Source organism: Ostrinia nubilalis, chromosome 20, assembly GCF_963855985.1.
Source record: "Ostrinia nubilalis chromosome 20, ilOstNubi1.1, whole genome shotgun sequence".
NCBI lineage: Eukaryota > Metazoa > Arthropoda > Insecta > Lepidoptera > Crambidae > Ostrinia > Ostrinia nubilalis.
This window is the reverse complement of record NC_087107.1, coordinates 4,973,342-4,993,469: the sequence shown is the minus strand read 5'-3', so window position 1 is coordinate 4,993,469 and position 20,128 is coordinate 4,973,342. Positions and strand designations below refer to the sequence as shown.

The 20,128-nt window shown below is 36.6% G+C and overlaps 1 protein-coding gene and 1 long non-coding RNA gene across 4 annotated transcripts in view; both read right to left on the bottom strand.

Annotated features, from left to right (window-relative positions):
• LOC135081862 (uncharacterized) overlaps positions 1-20,128 on the bottom strand; it is a 212,057-nt gene that overhangs the window by 9,478 nt on the left and 182,451 nt on the right. The window contains exons 6-7 of the mRNA XM_063976645.1: positions 2,340-2,510; positions 4-156 (exon numbers count right to left, since the gene is read on the bottom strand). Coding sequence (XP_063832715.1) covers positions 4-156; positions 2,340-2,510 — 324 coding nt within the window. The remainder of the gene's footprint in view (positions 1-3; positions 157-2,339; positions 2,511-20,128) is intronic.
• Positions 3,032-20,128, bottom strand: part of LOC135081522 (uncharacterized) — a 145,743-nt gene continuing 128,646 nt past the window's right edge. Inside the window, exon 3 of one of the 3 annotated variants that reach the window (XR_010259209.1) lies at positions 3,032-3,077. This is a non-coding gene — a long non-coding RNA (uncharacterized LOC135081522). Of the gene's footprint in view, positions 3,078-3,281; positions 3,318-3,871; positions 3,904-20,128 lie in introns of those variants that run through there. The other 2 variants (XR_010259210.1, XR_010259208.1) reach the window with 2 other exon arrangements.

Below are 20,128 nucleotides of genomic sequence, written 5' to 3'. Positions count from 1 at the left end.
TACCTCAGAGGCGGATTGCCGGCTGTCCTCCGAGCGCTGCCTCCTCCTGTTGACGGGTGTCCGCTGTCGTCGCGGGGAGCCTCGCCTGCTGAGCCGGGGCTGCTTCAGAGCGGGCTCGTCGTCGCTGTCGCTCGCCGCTTCCACTGACGCCCCACCCTGGAATGATGGACAAATGGTTGTTGAAAACACACATACAATACCGTCACTAGCGGCCGCCCGCGACTTTGTACGCGTGGTTACCGTTTTTCCCACCTTAGGGGTTGAATTTTGCAAAATCCCGTCTTAGTGAGCACCTACGCTCTAATAGGAACCCCCATGCAAAACTTGAGACTCTTAGCACTTGAAGTTTCTGAGATTTCGTGATGAGTGAGTCAGTCGATCAGTGACCTTTCACTTTTATCGATTTAACAATAAGACTGCCTAATAAAGACAGGCCCTATTTAGCTACCTGGCAATATGCAAGATAGACTAAAAGTAAATTGTAACACCACCAACGGGGAATGGGAAGTACCTATAGGCCAGATTCTCCATTTGCATCTAGTAAATTTTAGAGGGTTTTGCTCCTGCATTGGAAACCTGACCTGCATTGTGATGTGCCGTGTGAAAAAATTATGCCGTTCTAATTTTATGTTATTTATTGTGACACTTTTGTAAGAGTATCTCTTTAAATTAGTAGAAGAGACAAAGGTGAAAAATAATGACTAGATTACAAATTAAACTAACAGTAATTTTAGCACGCGAATTCTTAATTTATTGATCCACAAAGTGTGGGCATGTCATGGACCAATGTGGGAATGTTTGTGTAGATAATAAAATCGAATGCAGCCAAGACAAACAAATGTAATTTTAGACTAAATTCAATCACCGTCCTTAATTCAATTTTATTACATAAATAAACCCAGTACAAAATTTATAGCGATCAGACTCCATTCATAAACTAATTTATATCAACTAAACGTCATCTAATAAGAATCTAAAATATTTATAGCACTCTCAACTTAAATAAATTAACCCTCAAATGCGAGAGGCCGGTCCGGGCGATCCCAAAGTAAACATTTCGAATATAGGCCAAATTGTTTCCTAGCGACCACAAATCAAAAACAAATCCCACACCATTGAATGGTATAATTTAAGAGACACGTGGCCAACCCTTTCTATTTGCCCGCACTTGTGTAGCGGTCGTTATAATTTAAACGGTTAAAGTGGGAATAAGAAAAGGGTGAAATAAAATTATTATTGTACCATTGACTAGGGTTGGCAAGAAGAAAGTGAAGAAAACGAAACTAAAAAGAAAATGTAACTAAATGAAGCTTCTAAAATTACATCCTACAATCCTTAAATATTTACGTAAGGCAAGAAATAATAGTGCAGTATATTATGCAACAATAAAGCAGTGCCTTCTTCCCAATAAAATTAGCAAACTGAACTTATCATGATTAGTTGCTTGGAATCCGTATTAATTATTATCTATTTCCAGCATCGGAATAAAAACAAATCAAACTGACTAGACAACGTCCAGAAATTCGCTTTTATATGCAACCCTTTGCCAATTTTATGTTACACAGTAATTTCCTAAGCACTAGGGGACAGTTGACAATTTAACCGCTAAGGGGCATGTTTGCAAACACCATAGCAGCGGGTGGTTGATTGTGCCATTGTCGGTGGTTATTATGGGAAAATGCTTCCCAGAACGCGCCATAAAATGAACAATGACCTTCGATTCCATTCGTTGAAATGAGGGGAATATTTGCAATTTGATACGACTGGTAATTGGGAATTTTATATTTTCCCAATAAATGTACAACTCGTTTAGTCGATTGTCTATAAGATTTGTCTATAATATGATATCGGTCGATCAAATACAGCTGCTTTTAGAAATATGTTTCCATGCGATGTCGTATAAGTTTATGGTATTTACTTATTTCGTGCTTTTTTTTAATGCACAGCTAAGTGGGCATCATTTTGAATCACTTTTTGTGTTTAATTGTATAGGTACCTAATAACCTACCTACTTATTGCAATGCACAATTTCTGGTGCTGGTGTGACAATACAAGCATTGAGTTCAAAATTATGATGATTTTAGCGTGTTGTCTGGTATAAATTATAATTCGTGTGCTTAACTAAGCGTTTAATATTTCTAAACTGATACTGCGAAACGCAGCGTGGGACCGTCCACCCACAAGGACGACCGAAGACATCATAATGGTAGCTGGAAAGCGCTGGACGCAGGTCGCTACCAACCGGGTAACATGGAAAGCATTGAGGGAGGCCTATGTTCAGCAGTGGTGGTCCTATGGCTGAGATGATGATGATGATGATGACTGCGATGATCACCCACCTGATTATCGATCCTGGCAAGACACGCCTCCAGATGGCACTGCCACTCAATGGCCCTCAAGTACAGCAGGTGCCAGCGTCTTTCCAGCGCGCGCGCAGCGTCGCCTCCGCCGCACAGGCGCACCACGGAGCTCACGATCCGACCGTGGCATTCCACGTCGCGTTGTAATACCTGAAGCAATATTGTGGAGTTAATAATGCGCTTGTAGAGCTAAAGGCCCTTTTCACATGTCCCGGTTGCCGGCTAACCGGCCAAAGGCTGTAGATGACCCTACATTTAAGAGTCATAAGTTCGCCCGAAAAGGCGTATGAAGAGTTTACGATACGACCGTGGCATTCCACGTCACGTTGTGATAATGTGAAGTAATATTGTGGAGTTAGTATTGCGCTTGTAGAACTAAAGGAGTCATAAGATTGCCGCCTGAAAAGACGTATGAAGAGTTTACGATACGACCCTGGCATTCCACGTCGCGTTGTAATACCTGAAGCAATATAAAGGGGTTAATAATGCGCTTGTAGAGCTATAGGCTGTAGTAGGGTCATAAAGATGTCGGGCGAAAGGACGTAAGAAGGAGCTTACGATACGACCGTGGCGTTCATAATGCGCTTGTAGATCTAAAGGCTATATTAAAGTCTTATCAGAGTGATAAGGGAAGTGTAAAGTAATGAGATTGTCGCGAGAAAAGACACACGCGGAGCTCACGATCCGACCGTGGCATTCCACGTCGCGTTGTAATACCTGGAGCAATATTGTGGGGTTAATAATGCGCTTTTAGATCTGAAGGCTATATTAAAGTCTTATAAGAGTGTTATGGGAGCTCACAATCTGACCGTGGCATACCTAATATTGTGGAGTTAATAATAGGCTTATAGAACTAAAGGCTGTAGTAGGGTAATTTAAGAGTCATAAGATGCTGGGCGAAAAGACGTATGAAGAGCCTAGGATCCGACCGTGGCATTCCACGTCGCGTTGTAATACCTGAAGCAATATGAAGGGGTTAATAAATGTATTTGTAGAACTAAAGGCTGTAGACTACAGCCTTTAGTTCTACAAATACATTTATTAAACCTGGAGCAATATTGTGGGGTTAATAATGCGCTTTTAGATCTAAAGGCTATATTAAAGTCTTATAAGAGTGTTATGGGAGCTCACAATCTGACCGTGGCATACCTAATATTGTGGAGTTAATAATAAGCTTATAGAACTACAGCCTGTAGTAGGGTCATTTAAGAGTCATAAGGATGCTAGACGAAAAGACGTATGAAGAGCCTAGGATCCGACCGTGGCATTCCACGTCGCGTTGTAATATCAGAAGCAATATTGTGGGGTTAATAATGCGCTTGTAGATCTTAAGGCAATATTAAAGTCTTATAAGAGTGATAAGGGAAATGCACGCGGAGCTCACAATCCGACCGTGGCATATCTAATATTGTGGAGTTAATAATGCGCTTGTAGAACTAAAGGCTGTAGTAGGGTCATTTAAGAATCATTAGTTCGCCCGAAAAGGCGTATGAAGAGCTCACGACACGATACGACCGTGGCATTCCACGTCGCGTTGTAATACCTGAAGCAATATTGTGGGGTTAATAATGCGCATTTAGTATTTTTCTGGCTTTGTTGTTGCTTATTCAAATTTCTAAAAATACACCATATGAAACCCTTTATTAATACATTTTTAATAACAACTTACAGCAGAGAATAGTAATTAATGACTATTAAATATAGGATTCGCGTGTAACTTTCATTATTAGAGGGTGAGATGCCAAACTTAAGTCATTTGTTTATCATAAGTCAAGGGTTCCCCATTATTTAACGATTATGAAATTACTTAAACTGTTCGTTGCTACACGAATCAATGTGTGTACTTTAACGCTGTTTATCGTGGAGCTTATTTAATTTATATTTCTTGGTATAATATAACTTGATTTCTGTTAGTTTAGTTGTCTCCTGCCCCATAAAAAATTGTAAAAGTCAACGCGTCAAAGTAATTAAATTGAACAATAATATTGTCTATGTCATTAGCATACCATAGACAAATTATTAAGCGAAGAGTTTCACTTTCCCACCATAAAGGTTTATGGGCGCTGAAATAAGTTTACAGTCTTGTGAAAGTAGAAAATATAATACTGTCTTAGCATAATCAAGGCTAATAAAGTTGTAGATGCGACCTGTAAAATATGTTCTATGATTAAGAGAACAATCTCCATAAATTAAAGGTAATATTTAATGGGTGTCAAGAGGTTAAGGTTTAGTGTTCATTAAGTTGTTGGTTCATATTGTAAAATTTAACAACGGAATTACAGATATTTACTCATAATTAATCATTAATAATAATTAATAATAGACCAGCAATTAACGCTCCCGGTGAATTAATTAGAAACTAGCTGGCTATTGTTTGCTGCGAGTGTTTTTTTTATTTCATCATCATCATCTTCATCATCATTTCAGCTACAGGACGTCCACTGCTGAACATAGGCCTCCCCCAATGACTTCCACATTGTACGGTTAGTAGCGGCCTGCATCCAGCGCCTTCCTGCTACCTTTATCAGGTCGTCGGTCCACCTTGTCGGTGGACGTCCCACGGTACCTTTATTTTTTTTATTTAACTGTCATTAATGCTAATCCTTAAACTCATCTATCACTCACATCAACAACTTTCTTTAGCTTAACTGGTGTGATAGTAAGTTTTATAAGGAACCTAAACATCATTGTTTCACTAAACGATCCCTAAATATCTATCGCAACAAAAATATAACTTAACTTTACACAAAGAGTGGCCATAGAGGCTGCAGAAGCCAATCTAAACCAACAATGGCAGTTGACATAAGAACTCGACGCTGTTTAGACTGAGGAAACTTAAAAAATAACATTGAGTGTCAAGTGCGAGCCTTGCTTTATGCCTCGAGGTCTTGGCTAAATAAATATGTAAAGGCAGAGAAGATTCATTAATATTCAAAGTTTACATATCAATTGAGTCGTCGTCTATAAAAACAACAGCAAAAAATGTACACCAAGAAAAAATAAGCACGATAATTTGCAATAATTATGTGCAGTAGAAAACATGGAAGTAAGAAATGAATTTATTCTAAACTTGAAAATGAGGTTGAAACTACATAGCAGCGAATGAGGGTTTTCGCGATTGAAAAATCCGCCAGATGGCGGATGGATGGATTTTGACATATCTGTCAATGTCATGTCAAAAATAACCAATCATGCAGCATTTGAACCTCACGTCTACGTATTGCCATCTGGCGGATTTTTCAATCGCGAAAACCCACCCTCATTCGATCCGAATTCGAATTTCAAATATTTTTTGTTTTTTGAAAATTATAAGAAGCAATTCGAAAAATAGCAAGTAGGTCGGTATAAAATTCAGTATTAGTCGTTGAAAAATAAGACACAGAACCCTAAAAAGTAACAAAGGGCGGAACGTGCTCTCTGGCCGCTCACGCGCAGCCGCCTATGACTGCCGATATTACGGTATTTAGTTTTTAAATGCGACAAAAAACGACGAAAAGCGGCCAGTTTCACGTTTAATGTTTCCTGTTTATTCTTTTTTCGATTTGAATTTGGAAGTTTCACTAATTTTGGCGATATTTTCACTTTTTTTAGCCATTGTTAAAATACAATAAATTGCTAACCTGAATACGTCGTTGTGTAGCATCCTACTATCCTACTACTATTATAATGCGAAAGTTTTTATGGATGTTTAGATGTTAACATGTTTGTTACTCTTTCACGCAAAAACTACAGAACGAATTTTGATGAAACTTTAGAGTATTACTGTTTATAATCCAGAATAACATAAGTATAAGCTATAATTTATAACGATCTGTGACAAACTAAATTTCACGCAGGTGGCGTGTTATTTAATATAGGTATTTTGTTAAGTTACTCCAATTCAAGTTCCTAGAATCAAAATCTTATATCTGTTTATTATTGAGCAAACTAAATATTTACCATTTATTTATATTAAGTAAGTGTCGATCTAAATTACCGTCACATTTCAACGCCGAAACCTACCAAAGTAACCAGCATATCAGATGATACATTTTTGTTCCAAAATAGCTTCTATCACAACTACTTAAGGTACAACCGAGTGAAGCTTGATAAGCCATAGTTCGTACTAGACAAAAGTATTGATTGCCAGACTATTGATTGCCCAGAAGAGGCTCATCAAAGAAGGTTTATGTATAAATAAATCATGCAGTTCTGACGAAAGCCCCCATCAAACACATCGTACAATCAACAAAATGTTGCTTGGATAATAAGCCTTATTAGTATGCAATTAAGAGTGAAAACAAAGTGTTGAAGACTGTAACGGAGATATGCTTTCATCGCAGTCCGCATAATGAAATGCATTTACACCTGCATTCTCACTGATTCGATCTCAGAAGGCCCGAATTTATAAACCAATCGAGGCTTTGAAACTGTATGTCGTCATCACATTTAGATAATTATGTAAAAGAGTGGAGTGATCGTTTTAACGAGATGACTACAAAATTTATTCAAACCAGTCAATTTGTAAGATGTCGACAATTTTTAACCTATGGATATAGTTTGGTTTCTTTGGGAAAATAATAAGAATCGAACATAGACAAGTGCACTTTCGAGGTTTCTTAATTATGAGAGTCATTTAAACAGCAGTAAATCCTAATAACTAAGGCGCCTTGGTCGTTTCTAGTAACCAAGGCGCCGACCACTATGCGGCAGAGGGAACACCCCAGGTTTTTAGTGGGTTCGAGCCCCACATAACCTGCCGTCCCCCGGCGGTAGGTATGGATAGGCCATTTTCCTGGGTAAAAAAAGTCTCAATAACTGATTTTAATTATTGTTCTGAGACTTAACACAATTAACTTTAAGCTCATTATTAAGACCTCTAATCATTTTCTTTACTAACAGTTCGTAAAACTTTTAGTGGCTTACTCATTTGATCAAACTTTAGGATCGGCATATTTATACGGCTTCAAGATCGGAATAAACAATACACAATACTAATGCAGCTGCACCGAGATTGATGGCTGGAAAGTGGTGATGCAATCGCTATTAGGGCGAGGCAAATTTAATATTTGAAATCATAACACGAAAGTGTTATAAGTTATAATAGTTCTTGCAACTCACAAAGGCGAGTGAGCTTTACTTGAGTGTGTACGTGTACATGCACATAACGATAGTGTAATGTCTAACAAAACTTTTGAGAAACGAACAGTAGCGTGCCACCATACATCATGTAAAGTCTTCGTGAATTGCAACAACTATAAACACATGGTACCTACGTACAGTTTGCTAATAATGACATGTTTAAAATGCAAATGAAAAAGCTGTATGAGATTTTGAAATGATTTATAAGAAGAGAAAGATAAAGATGCAAAGAACAAAACGGGACTATTCCCACCTCTCGTTACCACCGCTGCAACTCTTGTGTAGCCAGGATCTACAGTAGACCGCCAATAAAAACCCAACCAATGACGGTCAAGTTTGTAACGGGGGAAAGTTAAACTGTCATTGGACCCGCAACGAAATTACTCAGAAGAACATAGGAGGAGGAGATGCAAAGACTTACTGCCCTTGAAAGAATGTTAAAAGCATTTTTGTGCAATATAAACTTTTCACAATAGGATGGATAGCAAAACAGCTTACGCAGAGCTAAATTATCAGAGTAGGACATGGGATTAATGAAACTAGGCATAAACGAAGCCAGATTATTCAAAGTAGGCCATAGAATCGGATGGTAGCATAAAATCATCAATTTTACTGCAAATAGCCGCAAGATTGGACCTAATCAAGTAGTTATTGGCAAATCACAAGCAAACATCGTAATCCATGATAACTAGACTGTAATTTAGTTCACTATGAAATCTCTGTAATGAGATGATCTCTACAAAGATCCCAGTGTAGTCATAAACTTGAAAATATTTCCCAATAGAGAGATGTCATTAAAAATCTTGAAATTCTCTAACGTAGATTCGATTGCGTCGTTAAAATTTGATCGGCCAGATATTGATCTTAATATTAACGTGTCTAATCGTTTCAAAAATATCTTTGGGAGAATCGAAATGTTTAAAATATCATCAACACACTGTACTTTCCCATCGGTGCATTGCTTGCATGCTGTTAGAAACAAAAATTAACTATTTTTGTAAACTTTACCATCAAAATTGGATGAGAAAATTTTATGTTTCCGTTATTACACTTTGATCGTGCATCCAAGCTTTGTAAATTTGAATATTACTGCCGAGAAAGGCGTTATCAAGATATTGTACGGTTTTAACTGTATGTTTATAGACGAAAATACTTTTAACGATGTTATTCACACATAATTTATCTCATACAAACGAGCCGAACGCCTCCAGTGTAAATTACAATGTACTTATCAAACGCAATACCACCAGGGGTTTTATCAACCATTATGATGTTAATATCTTATTGGAATCAGTAATAATGAAAACCATTATGGGTAGAAAGTCTGGATGGCGCAATATAGTGAGCTTCGGTTTAATTATAAAGATGGGGAAATGACTGTTGCGAGAACTTATAAAAAACTATTAAATTGAAATTATTTTGTGCGAGTTGCAAATATTCTATTCTATGAACACAAAATGTAATCACTAATGAAGTTTTTATAGTAATTTTTGAATTAGATTAATAGTTATCAGTAGGAATTGTCACTGTCAAATATGCTGACGTAATTTTCTTCTATAGCGTGGTTTGTAACAAGTTTATCCTAACGTAATAGTAGCTATGTTTGTTTGTGTTACAAATAATCGTATCGTTACATCTTTAATACCAGTACCTATATCTTCATGTCATAATTTAATCTCTTTATCTTCGATTCGTCACATCAGTACTATGACAACTTGTCCAAGAAACATTATGTCATTTGCAGTCTATTTGATAAGTGTATTATCTACGGCCATTTGTAGGGCATCATAAGAAGTACCTGGTCATCGGTTGTGTAAGAATCAGACAGTCCCGTTGACAACGATCATTGTCTGATTATAGGTGACATTCGTATAGACCTTTTCGAATGTGATTCGTGTTGCATCACACCAATTTGTTGAGATGATGCAACAACCCTGATAGACCCTTGATTCGTTGGCGTCATTATTTTTCTAATTCACTGCTGATAACATTCTAACAACATCAGTAGTCGGTGATATTTTTACCCGACTACGCAAGGGAGGGTTATGAGTTAGAAGTTTATGTTTCTTCCTTTGTGGTTCTCTAGTCTCGATTTTGTTTTTAAATTAACGTTATCTTGATGATGAGATATACTTTCAAACAGGAATGACCTCTTCTAATTTAACCGCAAGATTTGACTGCATTTCTTAAGAACCATAAAATGTAAATAAACGACTAGGTTTCTAAAAATGCACCTATCTGTAGAATCTGGACACGAATAACGGGCAATGTACAGTAACTGGCTTAGACTAGCCGTATTGCATGATAAGATAAGAAAACAACTTTATACCTACTTGAAAAATAGACAGAGATTTTACTCATTTGAAATTTGATGTATTTTTAAGCAGCTAAATACAAAATGTTAGTGCTTAAGACAGGTAACCTTGGGACAAAGTCAGACTGATGTGTAAATTAATAAACAAACTCACTTTAGAGGTCACAATAACAACTAAAATTACTTTTGAGTTGCCACTAAAAGTAGATTTATTAAGAATTTGTCCTCAACTAATTTGTTCAGTGCAATCCAATGCACATGAGCAAATATAAACGTAAATATCATTAGGTCTGAAGTCAAGGCTGAAACGAATACGGTACGGCATCGCCTCGACATTTCGTCTGCGATGCCATTCGTGATATGCCATACAAGCGTGACTGCTGATCATGCATCAGGTGATTGATTAGATAGCTAAATACTTTATGACAGTAAAATGCCGTTTTAACCTTGGCACTTTCGCAGATGTTACTGATAAAGTGAAATGTCGTGCTTTGAATTCTGTTGAAGAAATCACAAATGTTAGACTAACAGATTTCGCTATTAATGCTGTAATAGACGGGACGATAAGGGAAGAGCCGACGGATTTATGTTATGTTGTCGCTTTAAAAAAGCACAAATCATACGGTCAATATTCGTCTTTTCAAATATTAATCATTCAATGTAGATGGAACCTTTAAGATGGTTAAGTAAGTACAGAATCAAATCCGAGGCGTCGTTTAAAATGACCGCGTCATCAACGATAGGCTATTGTACAGATAACAATTGAAAATCGTGTCAGATAGAGTCGAAGGTGTTTTTCGATGCCGATAAAACTTCACCGACAAAAGATTGTGCAATCCGGGAGTCGATACCCTCAGCACTTTGAGCAGTCACGACTGCATTAAAAACCTTTTTTGTGCATCCGATCTATCGGATTACATCCACATACTCCATTTATCGGCGAGAGAAAGCGATTCGATCTTTGTGTAACACGGTGTGAAATAGAATCGTTTGGAAATACGCAAAAACCGGGAACTAAGAGAACAGATTGTATAATTAAGCATAGTTTTCTATGATTACATAAACATTTTAATAACAGTATTCATTACTAGACTAGGAGAAAAACATTATGTTATGAAAACTGCATTGAGAACTGTGTTTGTTTGTTTGTTGTGTGTTTGTTTCCAGGTTTCATATTTATTATGAGGATTGGTTTAGTTGAATCGTTAATTTTAGTTTAAGTCACCATGAAATGATTTGTGCTTGAATTATTCCAACAAACAATTAACAGTATCTCAAGCTGTTTTAGAAAGAGAATAAGAGCATATTATGTTTACGGAACAACAGAACACTGTGGTGCTGTAAATTCAAATAATACAACTTTGTAGCGTGTAATTTTAGAGGGAAAAGCACCGCAATCTAAGTTATTAGCTATTGAATATATCCTTTCGTTTACACAAAGCGTTCATTATGACTTTACATCGGTTGCTTCAAATGAGAACAGGCTTGGTTCTATTTGACTGCTCGGTCCCCGAGAATATAATGAAATGTGTATAGAAATTAGCATATAATATGAAGGTCCCAGAGTACAGCCTTGCGTGACACCGGATAAGATCTAGCTGGTATAGAAATGACAATTTACAGATAAAGCAAATAAAACATAATAGTATGTAATATTGTGAAGTAAAACTAGCCCACATTAACTTTGAAATTGAAATATGATTATGTTCCGACGTCCATGCGTAAGTTAAAGTATTGAACAATTGTAGTATTTCGTAATGGACATTGCCATTCGCTGTTAAAAGCGAGGCATGTCTTATTCCAGTAATTGACAGTTAGAATGTATTACATATTTAGGGTTTCGTATGGGTGTTGGGTATGCAGCTTTGAGATGTTTTACAAGAGATACATTGTTATTGACTATTTGCTAATACAAAAACTTCCAAGATTATTGAATATTCTATGAAAGTGTTACCAATGGTAGTTTTGTAAGGGCTAGCAAAAATATTAATTTTCATACAAACGATGTTCACGATACTATAGCTACAGTAATATTTTACAATTATGGCCATAAAGTAGATCAAAACTTTCTAACAATTGACACGGAACTAGTACAACAAAAAATATCAAACGCCGTTCAGCAAACGTTAATTTAGATAAGTAAAAAGCCAATGCACATAACATGTTAATCACAGTTCAGAAGACAGCATAATTACCAGCGTTCGTTAATTTTAACGATTGTAATTACATGAAGGTGCAAACTACGCATAATATAAATCAAAAGCGTTTTCTAGTTTTGCAGACGGATACGCTGTATCTTTAGATTAAGATTATGAATTGGAAATTTCAATGCTACATGACAAGGACTTAATGAACAAGTAAGGAAGAGACTCACGAGAATATAAATCTACCCGTGAAATTGATAATTACTCCGAGCATAATTTCAGAAGATTATTTAATTCCGAAAATGTAGAGATCGCAATGAAATCTAATGATTTCATTGCGATCTCTTTACTTAATAGTATAAGCTCATGAATATAGACCGCAAGGCATCCCCGTGCGAAAACCAAAACATCTGTCACTATTGCCAAAACCGTTTCTATTGCTTCGCGATAGAGTTAATTTTGCATTGTTGCAACTGCACCAATCAACTTGACGTCGGGTAGTGATGCGGAACTCGATGGCAGATCTATCGATGGCCTTGAAAATCAGGATATCGATTTGCGAAGTCATTACGAAGTATAATACTATGAATAGTGTTGGTAATGTTGTAATTTCACACCTATTCTAGCGTGTCGATGTCTCTGACCTGATTTATTTGTGACATACAAATACAGGTACAAATGTTTTATTTTTGTGAATAGAAGACCATCACAATGAGGCTATTAAGGCTTCAACCGTCAACGTTGATGATCATGGGATTCAATTCGGATTGGAATTTAGGATAGCGAGCGAGATTTTATTTATTGCTGAGAGAGATATTTCTCGGCTTATAAATTTCAGCCCTATTGAGATATGCTTCATCAGTCTTACATAAGAAACTATCGATAAATCGTCTATCAATCAGCATCACTAACGTCAAGGTCCGGCGCCGGCGCATGCCGCTGGAGTCATCGGCCGCTCCGACGGATTTAACCGAAGGTGGACGGAAATAGCCGAATGTCCAGAACGCGGTTGCCCGCGTTTCAGCAAGTGTTTAGGATCGGTCAATGGCGAAGTAAATCATTGGTGGTAAGGCCCCCCCATTATGCAGCTAACAACCTGCATTGTCTGAACTCTGAAGGTTCGAAAATTAAGTTCTGTGAAGCTGGAAGGTTGAATGTCGTAATTGCATCTTCGACTTTATTAATTTTAGAAAGATTACTTCGATAAAAAGCGGCAGATGTTCAGTTCATGAGAGATATAAATAGTTTGTAGCTCAAATAAGAGAAGAATCCATATTAAATGAAAGATAGACAGCTTAAACTTCGAGAAATATTTCATCCGGAGTAGAACACGTAATTTTCATGTCATCCTTACCGTCAATTCTAATTTAACCATAAAAAACTTTAACACCAATTTGCACATACCACATGCGACGTTCTCACGTGACCTACACGCGTTCATTGAAAAAAGATAATTATTTAAAGACATACAGTCGGATACAGGTTAGTGTGATAGTATTAATAATCTAGGGTTCTAGAATGCTGGGAAATTGTTTGAGCCAGAAACTGTTAAAAGTTAAACGGTTTTAACTGATAAGGACAAATAAACTGTAAATGTAGGAGTAAGCATTATAGTGAATGCCAATCTGTAAACTATGGTAGTAGCTCTTAAAATAAAACTGCTTATAAGATTAAATATAGTTACACTTAAGAATTGACGAGGTTGGTCAAAAACCAATGATTAGTAAAAAAATCGTTTTAATAATACGTTTGAAATTGTATCGAGTTATGAGTATTATTGCAGAATTTGACCTGAAAATCTGCTCTACACTGTACAGGAAAATAATTTGTTAGCAAGACGTTACTTCGACACGTTTTGGTGATTCCCAGCCACAAAACTTGTTTAGCCACTGGACTCTGTAAAATAATTGGCATCAAAACGATTCGACTCATCACGATCCGATCATGCTATGATTTTGTTTCGCCTCTTTAAAAACATGTACGAGCCCGCGGCGTGCACGGAATGGCCGTGTTTCGTTCTTAATTAGCTTATCTTTAATTCGCTGGTATTATTTCTCTTTCATTACGTTTATCTCCACCCGGAAAATTTAACTTCATTATTGAATAACGTTCTCGCAACAAATGAAATAATATTACCATTTAGATCAACATTGATACTATATTTTTGGAACGGATCACCGCGTGCAAATTCTGCTTCCCGAATTACTATATCAGCTCTGGTTACAGCAAACAATGTAACAAACACGTCATAAGTGTTACGTATCGCTCAATAATTACAATCATCATTTATTTCGTCGAGTTTGGCAAGTCATCAATCAGAATTACCGACAAAAATTACAACAGTCATACATCAACGATCAGCGTTCACTGCACGGTAGCTGAAAACGGACTAATTTCTAACTATGTACTTATTGTGTTCGCTAATCAATGAGTGCGATTCCATTTATTTATTTTGGACAGGTGTTACATTGTGTTGTCAGCAGGTATTTTGGGTGATCTTATGTAATGCAGTTATGTTATTGCAAGCAATCAAAAACGTTTGCAATTTTGTAACAGCATTATTGGCTTGAACTTTAAAGTGATATTGGTTACCGTTTCCTCTTTAGAAATAGGCCTTTATACCATTTTCGATATTTACTATTTCATTAATGATTTCAAAAGAGCAAAGAGCTGCCATGATTTAATGAAGAGTAAACTAAAAAAGTTTACATAGATGATTTAACAATAAGAATGGATGATCATGAAACCTGTAAGTTGACCCTGAAGTTTGATGCTTCAAAACGTATATTAATATTTTTTCAATCCAGCACCTATTCTAGCAGCTATTAGCCTTGCTTTTGTACTCGGTTATTGGTACCAGTATTTTTTAGCATTATTAATCAAGACCGGACCAAATCAAACTGGAACATGACATACGTGAAAAAATCTATTGTGTTACACAAAATGATCGTCGGTCATGACCAGTCGTGAGAAATTACCTCCAAGGCCGCTCGAAGGAGGAAGATGTTTTGCTGAGTAAAGTTGAAGGTATAATTGAAGGTGAATGGGGGAATTAGATTAAGTCCAACCCGTAAAGTGGCTTGACTGATCGAAGCTCTGAGTAATTCGATTCAAGCCTTATACAGACGTCATTGATGTTGACAATTATGTTGTTGGTAATTGTAGCTTGTATGGGCAGCCTGAGGAGCCGCTAGACGTAGACATAGATGAGCACAGATATCCATTTACCAAGTCCCGTTATAATATGGGTTATGTCACCGCAAAAGGAAGGACGGAGCCCCCGACCGGACCTGGTGGCGAGCAATTTTCTTGGAACATGCCTCGGAAATTCTCAATTTACTGTTAATCTTGCGGCGTGCTCTATTCGCAACACTAACATATTTATAAGCATAATTAAAACTGTTGGTATTGAGTCTACCGGCGGTACCAAGAGAAAGTTTGCGATGGTTTATAAAGCCGCATATTTCGAGGAAGTTTCCCACGAATGGTAAGTATTTAACACGAAATGGTTGAACTAAGAGTCGAGGAGATAGACCTGACTTTGACTAAAGATTGACAATTAGTGACTGGGTTTCCTGTATGTACTGCTTTTCTCAGCACTCTTGTCCCTAAGACAACGTCACTCTTGTAGCTGAGTTTTGGGCTGACACTGTATGTATAGGTTTGTTGTCGACACGACAAGAAGAAAGCCTAAAATTAACTTCTATTAGTATAGAATAATTATATTTATCTGTATTGGACACGCAGATGTTAATTGATTGACATTTGTCAAAAGTATTATGCAGTCGGACGCGGACATTTTTGTTATTACAAATTTCGATTAAACGGAATTAAATAACACTGATCACATAATTGAAGGATTTGTGTTATAATTACCAGTTAAATGTTTTAAGTTCAGTTTCTTCTTTTTGTTCTTAATGCACTAGTAAGTTGAATTGCGGAATCCGGTGATTAATAAATGCAAACCGCGAATTTTGCCGTCAAGTACGAATACGGATACTGTGAGTGTTGTGTGTCGTGGCACGTCGTGGTAACATCACTAAGTCTAGTGGTAGTGTAACAAATGACAATATGAGGGTAGTTGACAGACGACGGACGACGCCGCGAACCGCCCAGTCTGCTTGTGACCATGGCTGCAGCATCGCAGCCGAAACGTCAAGTCGTGAGTACATAATGTAACTCATTAATAAACGTCGCGTTAAGACCCGTGTGTTACTATTTTAAATTGTGGTTATATCAAAACCAGCACGTAATACTGTCACATACCTAAGTAGGTGATGCCTAGTTGTCAATGTTAACTAGAATACTGCAATTTCGCGCTGTAAAATGAAGTTTTAATTATTTTATTGGCAGTTAAAAATGTTGAGCATTAAGATCAGCATCTAACTGCTAGCTAGCTACTGAATAATAAATGAACATTACCATAATGGTGGGAGAGTGTTATTGTTTTGGACTTAGTCTATGTACCTTTTTGCATAATCATTTAATTTATTTATATCATGCAAGGACGTGTTTCACTGGGACAAACTATGGCTAGTTTATGCATGAGCACGTAAAGTAAAAGTGAAGATTTTACTTTTCTAATAATTTTATCTCTTCTTCTTCGTTCGCGAAATTTATTTTAATTCGCGCGTTCGCTAATTTACCTTAAGTGGTATGGTGATATGCCTACATTTTTATAAAGGGGTAAATTTTTCAAGTTAGTGAGTATGTTTCTAAGTAATTTTTGGTGCTACTGAACCGATTTTGAAAAATTTTCCACCAGCAGAAAGCTTCATCATACCTGAGTGCCATAGGCTATACTTTCTGAGGCAGACGCAAATTCAAGCGGGCGAAGCCACGGTCAAAAGCTAATTCACTAATGTTTCATCAAAATTCGTCCAAAAGTTTTTGTATGAAAGAGTCACAAACATCCATCCACCCTCTCTTTCGCGAATGTAAATTAACATAGTTAGGTAGGTATACAGAAATCCAATCTAAATATAATAAAACGACACTACTACTGATTACTGTCATTTGTCTCCTCAATCGATGTGATACAGTTTCCTCGCTTCTGTTTTGTCATCATGTGAATAAAAAACATCTTCCGTTGTTCTCATTACTCTAGAATAGTCGACAGCACATCAAACTACACATTTTCGTTGGAAAATAGCATCTATTACAATCATATAAGATACAACAATGTTTAAGTTGATTTACCGTCGAGACACTTTCACGGAGCATTTCTTTCGCAAACATCCGAGTAATTACGCCATAGCTAATTGGTGGTTTGACGAAGAATATAAATTCGCCAGTGATGTTCCGAATATTCAGAAAATGCAACATATTCATTGGATTATGAATATTCATGACTATATGTATAAGTAAAATAATTTGACTCAGAAGTCGGTGGAAGTTTGAAGTGAAGACCTAAGTATGTTCGAAGATGAACTCAAAGGCTATGCCAAAGGCTGATGTAGAGAGATAGATAGAGTTTTCTCAGAAATAGTAATAAAGATAATATGATTTTCATAATGAATTTAATATTCTTTGGCGAATAAGTAAAAGAGAAACATATTTTTTTACCATTGATTGACATTTTTACGAAACATTGACGTCGCAATCTGTAGGAAGCCATAATTTTCATAATTTTTATTCCCATAAATGACAGAGAAACAATATTTTAATATTCCAATCTTTATCTACTTTTTTCAACTAGTCTCCACCCGTCACTATTTCAGACGCGCTTATAAAAAACTTGCACGCTTGCTATGGGAAGTCTATGTCAGGAATCCGATACATGGAATTCAGTTTCTCGCATGATAGAAGGAAGTAGTAGTCAATGATACAGTCTCAAATATAACGTGTATGAAATTTCGGACCATTTTGTTAAATCTGTTCCGTGTGATTTAATACGTGAGCATGAGAAAAAACGTTGTTTTTCTGTTTCACGTCTGGTTTGCATTTTTTTCAGGTTGAAACGCGTTGATTACATTCTTCAAGATTCAAAGAACTCAGATACTTTGGAAAGTTCTTTATAGTCGGTAAGTATCAAGACAAAGAAAAATTTTCTTTCGAAATCTCAATGTGAATTTCTCGGGGAAAAAAGCTCAGATTTTCCGGAGGTTGGCAAAATGTTTCTTTATAATATTTCAAACTATTATGTTGCATTTTTTACTATAAAATATGTTCCTTTTTGCTTTATTTTCACTCAAGCTGAAATGTTGGCTGTACAGTGTACAAACTGGCTCTTAAAGACAGTTGTCACAATGGTTTGAAAAAGCCATAAAAATATTTTATTTCAAATAGGCAAATAATTTTACAATGCGTTTTTGTATTGTAGCAAAAATTCATATCAGTTTGTGTCAGACAGATTCTAAACCGATCGTAAGATAGATGCTGATTGCATAATTAGGAAGCAGGTGTAAAGATCAATAATTCATTTTCAACTCGCTTTCAGTATCTGTAGAATTGATTTAGCGATAAAACTAAAAATAATATTATTAAATAATTATATCACATTTTGGTGCTGTGCAGAATCATAATGTGCAAGAAACTTAAGTAATCGAATTAAGTAATGTTCTGTAACATTGTAGTTTTATTACCCAGGACGTAGTAGCTACGGCTAATATATTATGAGCTTACATTTTGTGCTAGTGATGGGAAGGAGAATTAGTCTTTTGAGTCTTTTTTAAAAGCATTAAAGGTGACTTATCTCAATTGGGAGTTTACTCTTAACACTTTAAATTAGAGCTTAGGGCAGCGCAGGACCGTGCATTGTGGAAAACCTTGGAGGAGGCCTTTGTCCAGCAGTGGACGTCATTTGGCTGAAACGAACGAACGAACGAACAAGAAGTAGCGAGAGGTGATGTGATTTCAAATGAAAGTCTTTTAATTTCATTGTGTGTTGAGTTAGTAATACTTTTTGAAGGTTATTTCGGATATTATGTTAAGTACAGTTCGGCGAGTTAAGTCTCCATAAGAGTTCGTCGTTATAAGCACTCGAATCTCTCTCGGCACGTCCTGCAAAGCCCAAGTAGTCTCTTACGATTAAGACCCAAAAGACTCAATCCTTCCCAACACTATTCGCAACGATTAGATAACCCAGTCCGTTCCAGTTAAGGACGTTAAATAACCAGGCTGTTGTTTACACCAGTTCAAACATGGTCTCGGACAAGCAATAAGAAATTATTAAACCTTTAATTGGTCGGTTTCAATAGAATGCAAGAGGACCTTATTCGGTAGCTGCAGTTATCAGGAGGAAGTACTTATATTTTATACGTAAACCACTTATTTTGCTATCCTAACTTGTGTGTGAGAGTTGCAGGTGGTTTTTGATAAATTAGAGTCGTGCTCCTGCAGTGGAGACAGATATTTACCTAAGTCAATCAGGAATAAAGAATATACAAAATCAGTTCAGTAATTTCAGAAATTACTTCCTATAAACAATTCCCAAACTTACCTCTTTTTATTTAATTAAGGCAAGAAATTTTAATAGAGTTTTGGATTACTCGATATAAACTCTCTGTGATCAAATTGCACGAGAGAAAAACGCGCCTAGATAGATGCTAGAAAAATTATAATAGAAATAACACTTTCTTACGTTATGCATATTAAAATGCATTTTTCCCTCATGTAAGACCCACCTTCAAGTTATCAATAAATTAATTTTTAACTGCTCATATAAGGCAGATGTTCGTTATAAGTAGTAATTATTATAGAATGAATTTTAATTACGCAATCACCTACTTAATAATTATTCTTTTAAATGAATAATTTATTAATGACAGATCGAGGCATAAATGTAGGTATGCCGCTCAGAGCCTAGGTAATGGCGTATAATGGGCCAATTTAAAATATTCAATAAATCGATTAGGGGGCGTCCATAAATTACGTGAGACAGTTTTGGCCATTTTTCAACCCCCCCCCCCCCGCCCCCCTTGGTGAGATTTGGTGAGATTTTGCCTGACCCCCTCCCCCACCCCCCTAATCTCACGTGATATTTAATAAAATGCCTATTTTGCAATGTCTATGCTTCGAGTCTATTAGATTTATATGAAAAAATCAGTAACCCAGTGTCGTGCCACGCGCAGTGCAGGGTTCCGTAGCTTCCCGTCGTTTAGTAAGACAAGCAATTGCTTCAACCTAGGACCAGTTTTTTGATTCATAGTTAAAATAACTTATTGTTAAATGCTACTAATGGTTAAATA